Here is an 18,327-nt window from a genome sequence, read left to right on the forward strand (position 1 = left end):
CACTTGTTGTATTCGGTGCATGTGACAAATAAAGTTTGATTTGTACATTGGGAAAAAATACCTGCTCCATTTCAGACATCAAAAAATTGTTTTAGGGCTACGTGGGTTAGGATAATCCATTAACCCAAACCCTGCAAGAAGGGTTATTTTGGGGGGATATAAGCTGAGAAGCGCTTTGTGACAATTAACCATTCATAAAAGAAAAAGTGCTTGAAATGAAATTGTTGGACAAAATGTCAACCTGAGAAGAGCAGCCACAGCTCCCCCCGGAGGCTCTCAGGGATCCCATTGAGCACCAGCTCTCTGGTCTTGGAGGTACGGTACATACACACACCCCTGCCAAACTCAAGGAAGTGGATGTTCCACGACTCCTCCTTCATCTTCTCCTTTGTCTGAGGAGAAAGAAAAGGGGGGAGTCAGTATATCAGTATGACCTAACAAAAATGTAATTGAGCTAAAGGGGTGTTTTAACGATATAACGACCAGAATGATGTACGGCCACGGTGGCTATGCTCCTTTGGCACCATGAGAAAAGCAAACAAAGACGTACTACTAAAAGTCAGTGATCCAACAATCCCTTGAGTTTGGGAACCTAAAGCTGAGCTAGATAGCTGAGCTAGATGAATGAACAGATGATGGCCTTCAAGCTTGCCTAACATTTGGTTAAGATAGTATTTCCTCTAGTGTAATGTTAACCCTGAGGACCAGAACCATAGACACAGCATACATTAGCCTACACTATAAAGCATCCAAATGTCTACATCATTAGGTAGGGACAATAAAATACTGTTTAGAAAGGATCACTTCAGATTAAAAACAGATGACCACACTGAAGCAATAAAACACTATAGAAAGCGCGTAGGATATTCTAAAAGCATAAGACAGTCCAAGCAGTTGACGTGGGTCTGGGGTTGAACTCACAGCTTTGGGTCCGTGTTCCTCTGGGGCGTCCTTCTGGTAGATGCGGAGCAGGCTCTGAGTGGCTGTTGGCAGGCTGGGGCTGTAGTGGCGCCTCTGGGACGGTTCCCCTGCTGCACCAGTGGGTGTGGGGAGGCTGGAGGAGAGAGGGGTGGTACTAGGGCTGGGAGAACCCTGGGGAGAAGGAGGAGATCGGGGATTTAAAGGGGTGTTAGGAGATAAAGAATACAAGGATATTTTGATATGTGTAACCAACTAATGCATTCAGAGAAATCATTCTGCCAAAAGCATGAGCACAAATGAGTGATTACAACATATTATTGTTATGTAGAAAGTAGCATAGAAATCACTGTATACATCAAAAAGCCCAATTATCCATCACAATTGCGATCTCGTTCACGACAGAACGTGACTGACAGTTCAAAGTAGGCTTGAGCGGTATATCGTTTATACCCTGATTATACCCTGATGAAGACAGCTTGACTGTCGAAACGTTGGTAATTACATTTTTGCATCTGAGCTCCTAGAGTGTGCGGCTCTCTTTTATTTTCAAGTTTTCTACTCTGCTAGCCAGCACCTCGTCTTAATAGGTGTGCGTTTCTTTTTCTTCTAGGTATACCGTTTATAACATATACCGGGTTATTTGGAAAAAGACACAGGATGGTTTTTAAATACCGTTGAAACTATTTATTTGAAGTTTTTCAATAAATGTGAATATTTGTAGCTACTTTTTAAGTAAATACCTGCAGTCAACCTGTACAATAGGTTAGGAGATAAAAAACATTGCGTTCTTCGTGTCACCTGTCACATTATTATGAAGGTTACGGTTGTCCCCAGTCACGCGGTGTTTGTTTACAAGCGCGCAACAACAAGAGACCGGAGCTTTTTGAGTCACTCACTGTTGTGCAGCACACGCCAGGTGATCTAGTTACAGTATGGAACTCACAACTAAATGTTTGTCAGCTAGATATCTTATAACTATTCAATTAACCGTCTAGCATGTGCTACATGCTCTGCAGTTGTACATATGGTTTGCTAATTTAGTAGCTAGTTTAGTAACTATCTATTCTTGCAAAATCAAGCATTCACTTGGTAACAGCAGAAAATCCTCTCCTGGACCAAGAGCCTTGCTGGCTAATATTTGTTTTGTGCGTGCAGCAAACTGTGAGTAGCATTTTTTTGTTACTTGTATAGTTTAGGTCAGAAACTGTACAAAATGTTCGCAATGTGCTCGTTCACATTTAGGTAGCATTCTCTATGGGCTTTAACATGTACTTGTTAGCATTAGGTTTGAAAACAGCGCCTCTTGTGCATTACCAAACATCCCGGTATGTCACAAAGTTGGCATAAAGATAAAGCCTAGCCTAAGCCTAGCTCAAAGGGTAGACCCAAACAGCACACCTCCCCTCTGATTGGCTCACCGAATGGCCACTTTCAGGGGTGCGCTGCAGGAAGTCGGAGATGCGCTGGACCAGGAAGTCGCGGTCCTTGAGGTTGGCGAAGAGGAAGGTCATCTTGTTCTTGGTGCTGATGGACACGGGGCAGGGCAAGACGCTGCTGCTGTCTGCCTTCTCCACAATGGACACCTAGAGAGCAGGATGGAGGGAAGGGAGGAGAGTCAGAGAAGGGTAGAAGAGAGATGGGGTGGAAGGAGGAGAGAGAAGAGATAAACAGAGGGGCGTGAGAGAGGGAGGGGAACAGAGCGAGAGAGCCAAGGAAAGATAGTTGTACATTAGTTAAGAACATTAGGCACATCAAACAATGAGGGTATGTCCCCCATGAAAAACAAAAAGACAGATACAGGGTAAGAAAGTGAGAGTGAAAGAGAAAATTAAAATGAGAGAATAGGAAAGAGGGATGCAGGATATATGGAAAAGAGGTGGAAAGAGAAAGAAAGGAGGCAGGAAACAAAAGAAATAGAGGGCTCGTGCTTCGCGTTGGGTTGTGTGTATAGGCACCTCTCTGAGGGGGATGATGAGCTGACAGAGGTCCTCCTCACGGCTGCAGAAGCAGATGTAGTTGTTGGAGACAAACAGCTGGCCCACGATGTGCATCTTGGCAAAGGGAGTCCACAGCGTGCAGTCTGTGTGTCCGTCCAGGCGCTCGTCCTGGGTCAGGCGGAACAGGGCCCGGTAACGTTCGTTCTTGGCCCGTGCGTCCAGGTCCCTGTAGTTGACATCCAGTAGTGAGTGGAAGAGAGTAAATTAGCAAAACGAAGAAAAACTACAGATACAGTAAATATATACACACTAAAAATATGAATACTGTCTAGAACTATACCCCCAAAAGTGATGTATTGGTGAGATGCAGAAACGGACCACTACATTGAGGACCTTTATTAGCTAAATCTGGTGTGTTGGTACCTGTAAAAAAACAGGACATTCCTTACTCTTGAACCCTCCTACCTCTTCAGTGCCGAGACATTCTTGAGCGTCTTGCAGGCCTTGGGCAGCGAGTGGTCGGCGGCGAAGCCCTCGTTGTCCAGCAGCTGGCGCATGGCGATGGTGGCCAGCTGCTCCATGAGCTTGAAGGTGTCGTTAACGTTGAGGAACATGGAGAAGTAGTGCTCCGTGTGCCGGGTGCTCACCCGCACACTCTCTGGGAACAGCAGCGTGGCGTTCTTCTCTAGACGGGTGACCTCCGTCCACTGCACCACCAGGGTCACTGTAAGGGGAGGAGTGGGGGAGATCACTTAGCAGACGCTTTCACAGAAATATTTTACTTCAACCAGAAAAGAGGGTGAGAGACAGAGGGAGATAAAGCATAGAAAAAGAGAGATAAAGACAGGAAGAGAAGAGAGCGAGAGAGCAAAGGAAGGAGTCCTTTGGGTCAGGGAGCAGGGAGAGATAGAAGGTGTTCAGTAGAGGGGCAGAAACAGTAGGAGGAAGAAAGAGGTAGATTTCATAGAATGCTATCTTAGAGGTTTGAATTAGTACAGAATTGTGTTGGGGGTTGGTGCTGCAACATTGAAGTGGGGCTATTCACTATGAGTCAATCACATTCCTCAATATACACACTAACACACACTCTCTAAGCCTCATTCTCTTCTTCTGTAATCTCATAAGATCACTGCCCACATACAGTGCATTGCTTTCATTCTGAGACCCACATGCATGCACACATCAGGGTTTCCGTTAGGATTTTAATTGACCAGACATCCATATGAATTGGGTGTGTAACGCATTAGGGCGTCCACCTACAGTGCTCAAAATCACATTATATTATTGTAATTCATCTTAACAGCATAGAAATGAGCCTGTAATGTTCTTATACCAACATGACAGATTTTATTGAAAAGCAAAACATTTTGCTTGTTGCTTCTTCTTCCCTGCTATAAATCGTAAAATAATAATAATGTTTTGCTTAGATGCCTACATAGTAATACATTTGTAAACATGTCCTATAGGCTATTTGTATGGAAATTTTAATTAATAAAAACACAGCTGTTTTCAAATACAATCTAGGCTTCTCTAATTTAATTTAGCCTAGACATGAACATTTTAATTAGACCTAATAAATAAAACATGGCTGTTTACGAACACCAGGGCCGGTCATGGCTAGAAGGGATCCAGCAGTCAGATGTGACTTTTCGTAGCAGGTCAGAATTAACATACAGGTTAGGAAAATTAGGTTAAGAAAATGGTTAGCTACATTTGACAAAAGCTGGATCTCTTCTTGCCATGACTGGCCCGGCCCACCCAACTCCCGCTGCGATTTAGCATGGATAACAACTCGGTTTCCTACTATAGGCAGTTGGCTGCCTAGTGATTGCAACATTGTAACAGTCCGATGTGAAAAGTTGGCAATGATGTTTCATTTCCAAGTGCTACTGAATAATCTGAACTGAAATGCACCAATTGTGCATGATACACATCATTACTCTACTCTATTATTATTATTATTGTATGCACACTGGAAACGGGTATAATCAACAGAATCTTCACAAATTTTGCCCAGTCATTGTACACCTGGCTGAAGTCCCTTATTCCAGGGACTTCAATTGCATCTTTTGCCTGAGTATTTTTTTTTCTTTCTAAAGGCACACACCCAACACTAATTTCCAAGCAGCTTAAGGATTTATTATCCTACGAAGTATATTTGCCTATGAAGTTGGAGCACATCGTCTGGTATTTCCACCAATTAATACAAAGCATTATTTAGCAATGGATTTTTTTGTTGTTGATAATTTGGCTGGCAACAATTTTAACACACACATATTACACACACATGTTTGGGGTCACTTAGAAATGTCCTTGTTTTTGAAAGAAAAGCACATTTTTGGTCCATTAAAATAACGTCAAATTAATCAGAAATACAGTGTAGACATTTTTAATGTTGTAAATGACTATTGTAGCTGGAGATGGCAGATTTTTTAGGGAATATCTTCATAGGCCGTTATCGGCAACCATCACTCCTGTGTTCCAATGGCACATTGTGTTAGCTAATCCAAGTTTATAATTTTAAAAAGGCTAATTGATCATTAGAAAACACTTTTGCAATTATGTTAGCACAACTGAAAACTGTTGTTCTGATTAAAGAAACAATAGAACTGGCCTTCTTTAGACGAGTTGAGTAACTGGAGCATCAGCATTTGTGGGTTCGATTACAGGCTCAAAATGGCCACAAACAAAGAACTTTCTTCTGAAACTCGTCAGTCTATTTGTGTGTATGTATGTATGAATGAATGAATGAATGAATGTATTTTTTTTTACCCAGCATTTACAGCTAACGGAAACCCTGCTCCACACCAACCTTCTTTCCCCAGGAGGAGAGAGTAGAAGCAGAGGTGGTTGACGCTGAGGTAGACCCATCCCTGCCGGGGCACACGGCCCTTCCAGTAGCTACAGGAGTAGTAGTTGACCAGCTTCTCCTCGCCGGGCATGCCAAACAGCTTCCTCATCTTCAGTTCAGCCTCACGGAACTTGCCAGAGTCCTCATCCTCCAGGGCAGCCTTGCTCTTGTTCTCCTCGGCGATGATGCCCTAGATAGAAAAAGTGGAGGAAGGAGTTCTGTTACAATATATATAGACAGAGAGAAATTGTATAATTTATGCTGCTGCTCTTGTTTTTCACGAGTGGCGCACGTGTAGCTTGTTGTTGGCCAATCATAAGTCATCAAAGCAGCAAAAGGCTACAGTCATAGAGCCTCCATGTATGGCAAAAGTTAGGAGATATCTGATCAATGGAAGTTTGAATTAAAATTATGGAATTAAAAGTTAGAGGAAAAGAATAGGCTACAAACTGTTCAACTGTTCTGCCTGCGGCTATGGAACCCTGACCTGTTCACCGGACGTGCTACCTGTCCCAGACCTGCTGTTTTTAACTCTCTAGAGACAGCAGGAGTGGTAGAGATACTCCTAATGATCGGCTATGAAAAGCCAACTGACATTTACTCCTGAGGTGCTGACTTGCTGCACCCTCGACAACTACTGTGATTATTATTAATTGACCATGCTGGTCATTTATGAACATTTGAACATCTTGGCCATGTTCTGTTGTAATCTCCACCCGGCACAGCCAGAAGAGGACTGGCCACCCCTCATATCCTGGTTCCTCTCTAGGTTTCTTCCTAGGTTTTGGCCTTTCTAGGGAGTTTTTCTTAGTCACTGTGCTTCTACACCTGCATTGCTTGCTGTTTGGGGTTTTAGGCTGGGTTTCTGTACAGCACTGAGATATCAGCTGATGTAAGAAGGGCTATATAAATACATTTGATTCGAACGAACAAGAGCCAACAGGTAGGCTGCTACTTTATATTTTGAATGGGGTTGTTGTTGTTGTTTGTAACTGTGTGGAACAAGAAACCACATGCAGCCTCAATTAGCCTACATGGCTAGCTTAACTAACTTCTCCTGGTTTGAGGCAGTCAAGAGGAGGTACTACGTAATCATTTTGGATGATAAATAATCTAGCTATGGCAGTTTTTAGTCTACTGTAGGGAAAGTCAGCTTGGTTGGTTGCTGTCTCTCCCTCCCTCCCTCCCTGTTGCTGTGTCATTCGCTCACACTCACAGCAGCCTACACACACAGCACGGTCCCTACTAGAGCGTTACCTCTCTCTACCTCCTCTCCCTTGTGCTTTATCAGCTACGGTTAACAAAGTAGCTAAGAATGGACTTTTCTGCTGCTTCCCTCACTTGGATCGGACCAGGACTGGACCAGGTCTATCCAGAACGGGTCTAGTTGTCGTCAGGTCAATTCGGAATGGGTCTCTATATTTAAATTAAAAATGTCCGTATCGGTGCGGATGGAAAAGACCCAGGTTCATTTTGGAACGGGTCCAACTTTTCAGACCTGTGAAGGCCTCTAGTTCAGGTTGAAGTGACAATGATGCATAAATCTGCATTTAGTGGAGGAACTGAGTCATTATCTTAAAGATGGAGCAACAATTAGCTAGGACATAACAGGGTATGATAATTGAATTCTAATTTGTTCTAATTCTATGAGGTTGAACTATACTTTGTGGCAGCAGTGCCTACCGAGATCTTCCCCTTGACGAAGGTGGTGATATCTTCGTTGTTGTCAAAAATGGAGAGCGTCTGGAGCAGGTTGGTCTCCAGCCACTCCCAATGCTCTGTGATCTCCTTCCGGGAGGAGCCTGGGAAAACACAGTATTTACCCACATCAACACCAAGGTAAAAATCGGGTACGGGTGTGCTTTAAAGGGTATAGGTGTGCTTTAGAGAGTATACAGAGCACCTACCCAAACCCGGACGACGCTGGGCCAATTGTGCACCGCCCTATGGGACTCCCGATCACGGCCCGTTGTGATACAGCCCGGGATCGAACCAGGGTCTGTAGTGACGCCTATAGCACTGAGATGCAGTGCCTTAGACCACTGCGTCACTCGGTAGCCCTAAATATTATTCATCACCACAAATTCTACTCGATAGCATTTCACTACTTATTTACTAAATACATAAATGCTCTCAGCTACTTTTTTGTAATCGACCCACTGATATTTGAGTAGTTATTTGCAGAGTGAAAACTAAAGGGAGACCTGTCAGAACCTGACTATGGGATGCAGGGGGGGGAGTGCGAGGGTAGAGCAAGATGAAAATTCAAAGACAGACTACTTTTCTAATCACAATGAGAGACAAATAGCTACACTGCTGTGCTATTAAACTCAATACTATTGTTTTCAATTTCGTGAAGAAGTTTCTGTTTCTTAACCAGGCAAAGCTAAATAGCAGGCTGGTGACTGGTGGTTACGGGGAAGCAAGAGAGTGGCTTGTGCGATGTGTAGCCTATGATCGGAGGCTGAGCCGGCGCGGAGCCTGCCTGCCCACACTCATCGCTTGCTCCTCCTAATTCCCACTGCTAGAGAACAGAACCCTCGCTGCTCTGCTCATCCAGCACTGCTAATATTCTGCTCATCATAGTAGCCTATCCAGTCCAAGTGCAAATACAAGTCACGTGGGGCCAGTCCAAGTCACTAATGGTCTAGATGGCGAGTGCGAGTCCTCAATGGTTGAGTGCAAGTCGAGTTAAAAGTCATGAAAATCGGGACTTGAGTAATACAACTCTGTTCTAAAGTGTGTTCCTCTCCTTGTCACTTTAACATTCTTGGCACAGATGTGAATAAACCAGTCCCCCGGTGTCCGGTCTGGAGCTTGAAGTCACAAGCTCTTTGGCTGGAGAGTGGAGCGGATTTTTAAAAATTGGGGAGCGTCGGCCTTCTCTCGCACTCCAATTTCACTCAGGTACCGCTCAGCCATGAGTTCTGGGGTGAGAGGATGTGAGCGGATTGGAGCGAGGAGCGCGTGTAATATGACTGGAGTGTGGAGCGGACATCATTTTTGGGGGATCGTCTGCCTTCTCTCTCGCTCCGGTACCCCTCAGCCACAAGCTCTGGAACTAGAGGGGCCAAAAGCCCTGGTCTCAACTGTGAATTATTTAAAAGTTTGGTACAAATGTAGATATTTAATTAAATAGCGATCCATTCTGACTACTACATTTGTCGTCACACAGGACCACGTGCTGAAACAGACCAAACACAGGCCGGCAGGCTACAAGGAGGTTCGCGCCCTCATGCCATAGACATTAAGGTTGACTCTCTCAGGCAGGATGAAAATGACTACTTCAACCATGATCCTTAGCGTTTTTGGTGCCATCCAGCCCCATTCAGCAACATGGCGCGCTTGAAATTGAAATACTTCCGGCTTCATGCTCCATCAGGAGTTTTCCATAGGAATACGTGGATGACGTCAGAGCTATCACTATCTACTGGTTGTAATATCTATGGGATAAATCTAGAACATTGCAGATCAAGGAGAGGTCTCTTAATTAACACCTGATGATAATGGATCACATTTATATATGCCTATCGCTTTTATTCAGTTTTAATTAAATAGGCTAGCTTCAAAGAAAGTTGGTCTGTCCCAGAATATTCAGAGGTGTCATGGCATGGTTTTGCACCCACCACATGCGATGCTGCAGAAGATCTGTGAGTCCCCTGTCTGGTGCAGGATCCTATAGGGAGCCACTCTGGCACTGGAGTCCAGGACAACATCCATGGTGCCCACCAACAAGCCTGAAGAAAAGCAGCACAACAAGTCAGGATACTATTTCATGTATGCCCCCTATTACAACACGATTTACATTTGAGTAATTTAGCAGACGTTCTTATCCAATATCCAGAACGACTTACAATAGCAATTAGGGCTAAATGCCTTTGCTCAAGGGCACAGACAGATTTTTCATCAAGTCGTCTCGGGATTTGAACCAGCGACCTTCAGGTTACTGGCCCAATGCTCTTAACCGCTAGGCTACCCATACGAATGCAGTATCTCACTATAATGTTTCAACCGACTAGTTGAGATAATAGGCCTACAGGAATCCCAATAGGTGACAACAGGTCAATCAGGAATCAAAATAGGTGACTACAGGGTCAATCATCCAAAATATTGTATTGCTGGCTGGAGGAGTCCTTACTTTGCATGGATGATTTTAAGCTGGGTAAACAAAGGTTATTTGGCTATGATCTGAACTGACATCTGTTTGTTAAGCTTGAGGAAGTCTGTTCGCCTGCTGGCCCAGAGCCAGACATTCAAACTCACGTGTGTGCAAGCACACGCACCACACATACACCTCACACATTTCTACATGATTTACAATTTCATAGCCTACATTTTACGGTCTTCATGCGACTGGTGTACTGTAGGCTAGTATAAGACTTATGTTCCTAGAACTGTTCCGCAAAACAGTGGCAGTGACGCTGTGGCTAATAGAGACAGGGACTTGGGGAAGAACATCTACATCAAAGGGAAATGTCAAACTCTTGTGAATAAAGACAACTTATGTTGAGCAACGTTAAAGAGCGACTGCCTTTAAAAAGCAACACATCCCTTTGAAAACGGCCCATGTGGCATCGACATGAGTCAGAAACAGTTATTCTAGTGTCAAAATTGAATACAAAGTGTAAATAGGATCATTTTGGTCATAAAGTCAGTCTCATCTAAAACTGAGTTTTGATTTGGGTTTTGATTTGACGATGTACATTTGCCCACTAACGTGGTGTGAACAGCTGCAGTGGTTGCTCTCTATCAAATAGCATAGACAGCAACAGACATGCACAGCACCCCGACTTTGTTTACATAACATCTCACTTTTTTTTTACTTGAGAAACACCAAACATCTTAGATGTAAAACTGCGCAACTAAAACATAAAAATGAATTACAGATTTATCGAATTGTCTTAGATTCATTCTGAGGATTTGGAGGAAGTGAAATAGGCTTCCCCATCTACAATGTCTCATGGGGGATAAACATTATCAACCAAATGCGGAATCGGTCAGGAAACGCACCTCCAAAACTGAATTTATAATAAGAAACAGAAAGAAACACATGCCAATCGGCTCGTTCTTCGGCTCTTTAAAATTAGACTTGACGACGTCTGGGTAGTCTTTCAGATGGGGGAGATTTGGTCTAATTTAGTAATAATCTAATTAAATCATAACTGTTGAAGTAGCTAGCTACCTAACCTAAAGTTTCTAAAGAGCTCTTTAATATGAAATAGTTTTTTTATTACATGACATTGTTATTCCCTTAGTTACTAGAATAACTGGAGATACCTATATCTGATGTTTTATGATAGCATCCAAATTCAATATGGGAGGCTCATCCAACTTCCATTGTTTTGGTCATATGACAGGGCTAGCTAGACTCATGTTGGTTGAGAAGGGTGCAATTGCGGTCCGCAATTCAGGGAGTTCCTGCATGTGGGCATTATTGCATCTGCAATAACTAGTGATGGGAAGTTCAGCTCTTTTTACTGACTGATCTTTTCAACTCGTTCTTTTGACTGAACAAATATTGACTAATTTCGTTCATTTGAATCAGTAATGCCAAGAGCACAAATGACCCCCTCCTGGCTAACGATGAACTGGAAACTCGAAAGAGTCACGATTCTACGGGCCTTCCAGTCACATCGTTCACCATAGGGGGCTTATTGGAGTGGTCATTTATGACTGAGGCTTGTAAAAATGTGCTTTATACCAGGGAATCTCAACTGGGGGGGGATTTTAAGGGGACGTGTGCAATATAGAAAATGTAATAAAAAATATTAAAGGTAACCGCCACACCAAACCTTTCATTTTGAAAGGATACGGCCTCACCGCATATTGTTGCTGAATTTCACAATGTTCCCGCTACACACAGGCGTGCGTGCGCTGCACAGCTTACTGTTGCTGACTTTACACATGTAGCGCGTCGGCAGTGGTGAAATGGCTACGTTCGGACTTGGAGAGTTTTCGCGATGCACACACTCACTGACCAATACAATAACGTTCTCGCACCCCCCCCCCCCCCCCCCTAGTGTAGTTAACTAGTGATTATGATTGATTGTTTTTTATAAGATAAGTTTAATGCTAGCTAGCAACTTACCTTGGCTTACTGCATTCGCGTAACAGGCAGTCTCCTTGTGGAGTGCAACGAGAGAGAGGCAGGTCGTTATTGCGTTGGACTAGTTAACTGTAAGGTTGCAAGATTGGTTCCCCGAGCTGACAAGGTGAAAATCTGTCGTTCTGCCCCTGAACGAGGCAGTTAACCCACATTCTAGGCCGTAATTGAAAATGAGAATGTGTTCGTAACTGACTTGCCTAGTTAAATAAAGGTATAAAAAATACAAAATAAAATATTTAATTAAAAAAATAAAATATTGTTTTTTTTTTTGGGGGGGGGGGGGGGGGGGGGGCAAATCGGAGCCCAAAAATACCGATTTCCGATTGTTTTGAAAACTTGAAATCGGCCCTAATTAATTGGCCATTCCAATTAATCGGTCGACCTCTAATCTGGACACCAATTTCTCTCTTCTCTCTTCACCTTTATTTAACCTGTAGTGACGCCCAGCCCGTGAACGGGACCGTTATCATCATCTGACACTAATTAGCATAACGCAACGGACATAAATCTTCCTAGAAAATCTTCCTATTCATGAAAATCACAAGTGAAATATATTGGAACACAGCTTAGCCTTTTGTTAATCACCCTGTCATCTCAGATTTTCAAAATATGCTTTACAGCCAACGCTAGACAAGCATATGTGTAAATGTATCATAGCCTAGCATAGCATTATGCCTTGCTAGCAGCAGGCAAACTTGTCACGATAATCAGAAGAGCAATCAAATTAAATTGTTTACCTACCTTTGATGAACTTCGGATGTTTTCACTCACGAGACTCCCAGGTAGACAGCCAAAGTTAATTTTTTCCCAAAATAGGCGAAATAGCTCCGTTTGTTCTTCACGTTTGGCTGAGAAATCGCCCGGAAATTGCGGTCACCACAACGCCGAAAAATATTCAAAATTATCTCCATAATATCGACAGAAACATGGCAAACATTGTTTAGTATCCATCCTCAAGGTTTTTTTCTAATATCTATTCGATAATATATCCGTCGGGACAATTCCTTTTTCTCTAGGACCGATTGGAGTAATGGCTACCTCTGCACTTTACGCGAGAATCTCTCTCGGAGCCACCATGTGACCACTTACGCAATGTGCCCCCATACGGCTATTCTTCAACAGAAATGCGTAAAACTACGTCACAATGCTGTAGACACCTTGGGGAATACGTAGAAAGCGTAAGCTCGTTGATGGTACATTCAGAGCCATATAGGGAGTCATTGGAACGCAGCGCTTTCAAAACCTGGGGCACTTCCGGATTGGATTTTTCTTCGCCTGCAACATCAGGCTTTCGCCTGCAACAGTTCTGCTATACTCACAGATTTCTATGCAAATCTGTCAATTATATGCATATTCTAGCATCTTTTCCTGACAAAATATCCCGTTTAAAACGGGAACGTTTTTTTTTCCAAAAATGAAAATACTGCCCCCTAACACCAAGAGGTTAACCAGGCAGGCAAGTTGAGAACAAGTTCTCATTTGCAACTGCGACCTGGCCAAGACAAAGCAAAGCAGTTCAACACATACAACAACACAGAGCTACACATGAAATAAACAAACATACAATCAATAATACAGTAGAAAAATCTGTAAAAAGCATGTGCAAATGAAGTAGGATAAGAGAGTTAACAACTCATTAACCTGTTTATTTATTGCGTGTCTGTCTGTCTGTGTGTGTGCGCACGTATGGCCTATCAGTGGTAAAGCTGGAGGTGTTTCTTCAGTTTGATAAGTTTATTGAAGCCTGGGGTGATGGTTGACAGGGAAACTGAGGTATTGCTGGCTGTCAAGTTTGTTTCTGCTTTTAGTTTTCGCAGCAATCTCTGCTTGAAGCTCATAAAAGCGACCCAACACTTTATCCCTAGAAAGCTTTTTGCGGAACTCTTTTTGATATAGTTGACACACTTGATCACATCCAGGGAGAGTGACGTGGAGCTCAGGCACCATGTCCTTCGCTGCCAATGCCTCCCTGTGTAGGAAGCAGTGGTTCCATGTCGCACTTGGTGCTCTCTCCAGGATCTGCTTTATTACCCCGGAGTGCTTTCTCGTTATGGCAGCTGCCCCATCAGTGGTCACACCGACGCACCCATCCCAGGCCAGTCCCACGGAGCTCAGGTGCATATCCATTGTGTTAAAGACCGCCTCTGCGGTGGTGGTGGGCAAATCAGCACTAAAAAGGAACTGCTCCTCGAAGTTAGTATCCGACACGTGTCTGACATAGACCATTAGAATTGTATGGTTAGCCACATCTTTGGATTCATCAAGCTGCTGTGCGTAATGGCCATTTTCACTGATGCACTCTGATGTCTGGCGCGTTATGTCCTCAGACATGTCCTTGATTCTCCTCCTCATGGTGTCATTTGATAGGGGTATAGTTTTAAGTTTGTTGGGGGCTGACTCTCCCAAGAATTCAGTGCACATATCAATCGCAGTAGGGAGTATGAAATCCTCTGCGCTGGTGTGGGCTTTTTTTGCACTTAGCAATGTGCTGGGGTACAAGGTATGATGCGCGAAGTGCATTTTCTTGTACCGTGCATACGTTCTTCAATGGGTCTTGAGGACACCAGGTAGCGACATCTTCTTTAAAAAAACGTCAGCTGTCTTATTGTTGTGACTTGGATGCTTGGTGGACCCCTACAAATCAGCCGGGCTAGACAATCTGGGCCCTCTCTTACTGAAATTATCTGCAGAAATTGTTGCAACCCCTATTACAAACCTGTTCAACCCCTCTTTCGTATCGTCTGAGATTCCCATAGATTGGAAAGCTGCCGCGGTCATCCCCCTCTTCAAAGGGGGAGACACTCTAGACCCAAACGGCTACAGACCGATGTCTATTCTACCCTGCCTTTCTAAGGTCTTTGAAAGAAAAGTTAACAAACAGATTACCGACCATTTCGAATCTCACCGTACCTTCTCCGCTATGCAATCTGGTTTCAGAGCTGGTCATGGATGCACCTCAGCCACGCTCAAGGTCCTAAACAATATCATAACCTCCATCGATAAGAGACATTACTGTGCAGCCGTATTCATCGACCTGGCTAAGGCTTTCGACTCTGTCAATCACCACATTCTTTTTGGCAGACTCAACAGCCTTGGTTTCTCAAATGATTACCTCGCTTGGTTCACCAAAGACTTCTCCGATAGAGTTCAGCGTGTCAAATCGGAGGGCCTGTTGTCCAGACCTCTTGCAGTCTCTTTGGGGGTGCCACAGGGTTCAATTCTCGGGCTGACTCTCTTCTCTGTATACATCAATGATGTCGCTCTCGCTGCTGGTGATTCATTGAGCCACCTCTACACATACGATACCATTCTGTATACCTCTGGCCCTTCTTTGGACACTGTGTTAACTAACCTTCAGATGAGCTTCAATGCCATACAACTCTAATTCCGTGGCCTCCAACTGCTCTTAAATGCAAGTAAAACTAAATGCATGCTCTTCAACTGTTCGCTGCCCGCACCTGCCGCCCGTCCAGCATCACTACTCTGGACGGTTCTGACTTAGAATATGTGGACAACTACAAATACCTAGGTGTCTGGTTAGACTGCAAACTATCCTTCCAGACTCACATTAAACATCTCCAATCCAAAATTAAATCTAGATTTGGCTTCCTATTTTGCAACACTCCTATTTTGCAACACTCACTCTTGCTGCCAAACATACCCTTGTAAAACTGACCATCCTACCGATCCTCGGCGATGTCATTTACAAAATAGCATCCAACACTCTACTCAACAAATTGGATGCAGTCTATCACAGTGCCATCCGTTTTGTCACCAGAGCCCCATATACTACCCACCACTGCGACCTGTATGCTCTCGTTGGCTGTCCCTCGCTTCATACTCGTCGCCAAACCCACTGGCTCCAGGTCATCTACAAGTCTGCTAGGTAAAGCCCCGCCTTATCTCAGCTCAATGGTCACCATAGCAGCACCCACCCGTAGCACGCGCTCCAGCAGGTATATCTCACTGGTCACGCCCAAAGCCAATTCTTCCTTTGGCTGCCTCTCCTTCCAGTTCTCTGCTGCCAATGACTGGAACGAACTGCAAAAATCTCTGAAGCTGGAGACTCTTACCTCCCTCACTAGCTTTAAGCACCAGCTGTCAGAGCAGCTCACGGATCACTGCACCTGCACATAGCTTATCTGTAAATAGCCCATCCAATCTACCTCATCCCCATACTTTATTTATTTATTTATCTTGCACCCCAGTATCTCTACTTGCACATTCATCTTCTGCACACCCTACCATTCCAGTGTTTAATTGCTATATTGTAATTACTTTGCCACCATGGCCTATTTATTGCCTTAAGTATAATTGTTCATTAATACTGACATTCATATTACATTTTATTAAACTGGTTAAAAACATACACCTTTAAAAAAAACGTTAAGGTTGTGAAACTATTCACAAGGTAATTGATGATTAAGAATTCCTAATGATTGCTGTTTTTTTTATTTATTTTAAAAACGTTTGTGTTACTGTTCATTAACATTATTGAACTGGTTTTGATGTCATGTTCCGAGTCTGATAATGTATTACACCCCACTCCTGAACTGGTCTCCTAATTAAAATGGCTTATTCTTGAAATCATAATAAATGTTCTCTCAGTTAATATGGCTGTGTAATGACTTTAATACTATAAGAGTAGACCGTGATTTTGCAAGTGAAGCCTGCCCAATTAAGGCAGCAGCAATACAACATTCCAAAATGGGATTATCAACAGTCCATAATATTGCGTCGCAACTCAATTGTCATTGTCAAATGTGGGTCCCCAAGCAAAACCAGTTGAGAACCACTGCTTTAAACAATGTACATCTGTTGATTGCTAGGCATTCAAATAAGATCATTTATTGATACATTTGAAACGACCTCTGGCTGTGGCCACTACAGGACTAGATTGTAAACAACTCTTTGCGGATTGCATTGCTTGACTGCCATAACGGCCGGTACAGTAGGTACCATAACGTTGGATGCCAACTGGCGATAAAACCCACAGAAGAAGAATAGTCGAGGGCGACAACAGTAGACAGTGTCCTTTAGCAGGTGGGAGTGGAGGACTAACGTTAGCTAGCTTGTCCTTGGGGTCTCCGATACACAATAGGCGGGAGCGACACCTTGTGCTCACATGGCCTGCTCTGTACCAGAGGAACTAGAGGGAACGACGCAGGTAGACAGACAGTGGCCTTCGCCCCCCTGCGGTGCACTGTTTTACGGCAATTCGGTTGATGACAGCGAGCGAAGGTTTTCGTTCATGCAGGAACCAATGGGATGATCGGGAGATGGGGTCGTTTATGATGGACCTAATTGTATGCTGGAGGGGACGTTCCTAAAATGCAGAAATATCTAAATGCAAGAACGCCCCGAATTGCGGTCCGCAATCAAACAGTATTGGGTTGGTTAGGCTGACATAGTTTACTAGCTATATGTACTGTTTAGTAGTGCATGTGAGAAAATGCACATACTTCCAGCAAATAAAACCTATCAACGATGTTAGTTAGTAGTAGCTGCAGACGAAGAAAAAACAACGCGCTAGCTTGGGATCCAGCTCCACTTTACACGTCAACATCAACAGCGAGCCTGCGCGCTAGCTAACGTTACCTTGCTAAAACACCAAGCTTTCTAGATAACGTTAGCTAAATCCCTCATTACATTAGCCAACGCAAATTACATTTTTCATAAACATGAGAGCAATTGTAAACCAAATAATGTTATTGTATAGTTAGTTACCAGTGATGCCCCCTCCTTTGCCATGGCCCTTTCTCCTCTGGAGAATGAAGAAGGGGTTCGCCCTTTCGCTCACCCACAGAGCGTTGGCAAGCAACACCTCCTCTGGAGTTATCCACATTTTGAAAAAGCTTTTTCCAAATTACACACTTATTGTTGGATATTATGGTGCAAAGCGTACGGTAAGCGACTTCACACAAGCATGTTTTGCAGACGTGTTGCCTGCTGTTTTGAGTTCATGTCCGTCTGTGCAGCTGGTTGCTCTGCTGTTGTCTACTCGAAAACGGTTACCACAGCCACAAAGTCCAAAGAGTATATCGTAAAAATTCGTGGAAAAAAACTTTAGGGCTAGCAGTGGTGTGATTAAGGTAGAAATAGGCTGGGATAACTAACCCTCGAAACTGGTCGCTTTCTACTTTTACGTAAACACGTCCACTTAACGTTCATATCATAGTGTACATCGCTGCTTGACGCACTGTATTCATTTAACCTATTTAATCCAATCGTGACCGTAAAAAACGTTTTCAGTTATAAGGCTCTAAAATGTTTATGCATCAATGCATTCACAGCAAGTATTGAAATAATAAAGGGTCTCAATGAAATATGTGCAGTGTCACATGTTAATGTAATTTGTCACATGACCAGAGCTGTTTACTTCCTGGTTGCACCATGAGAAGACGATGGCTGCACCAAAGCTTCCAAACAAAAGGTTAGTAAAGTATGTTAACATAAAGATGGGACAAGGATTTTTGGTACACATCATCTTTAAAGTGTCTAGTATTGATATA

General features: G+C 43.5%; 1 protein-coding gene across 4 annotated transcripts in view; it reads right to left on the minus strand.

The window, feature by feature from the left end:
- Window positions 1-17,836, minus strand: part of LOC110488912 (TBC1 domain family member 9B) — a 46,102-nt gene extending 28,266 nt beyond the window's left edge. For 2 of the 4 annotated variants that reach the window (XM_021561372.2, XM_036943041.1), the window contains exons 1-9: window positions 17,543-17,836; window positions 9,336-9,446; window positions 7,393-7,511; window positions 5,671-5,899; window positions 3,324-3,582; window positions 2,877-3,084; window positions 2,340-2,504; window positions 922-1,092; window positions 242-392 (exon numbers count right to left, since the gene is read on the minus strand). In XM_021561372.2, coding sequence (XP_021417047.2) covers window positions 242-392; window positions 922-1,092; window positions 2,340-2,504; window positions 2,877-3,084; window positions 3,324-3,582; window positions 5,671-5,899; window positions 7,393-7,511; window positions 9,336-9,446; window positions 17,543-17,660 — 1,531 coding nt within the window. In that variant the 5' untranslated portion in view covers window positions 17,661-17,836. The remainder of the gene's footprint in view (window positions 1-241; window positions 393-921; window positions 1,093-2,339; window positions 2,505-2,876; window positions 3,085-3,323; window positions 3,583-5,670; window positions 5,900-7,392; window positions 7,512-9,335; window positions 9,447-17,542) is intronic. The other 2 variants (XM_036943042.1, XM_036943043.1) reach the window with 2 other exon arrangements.
- Window positions 17,837-18,327: the final 491 nt, after the last annotated feature.

The sequence above is a fragment of the Oncorhynchus mykiss genome, chromosome 14, assembly GCF_013265735.2.
Source record: "Oncorhynchus mykiss isolate Arlee chromosome 14, USDA_OmykA_1.1, whole genome shotgun sequence".
NCBI classification, from domain to species: domain Eukaryota; kingdom Metazoa; phylum Chordata; class Actinopteri; order Salmoniformes; family Salmonidae; genus Oncorhynchus; species Oncorhynchus mykiss.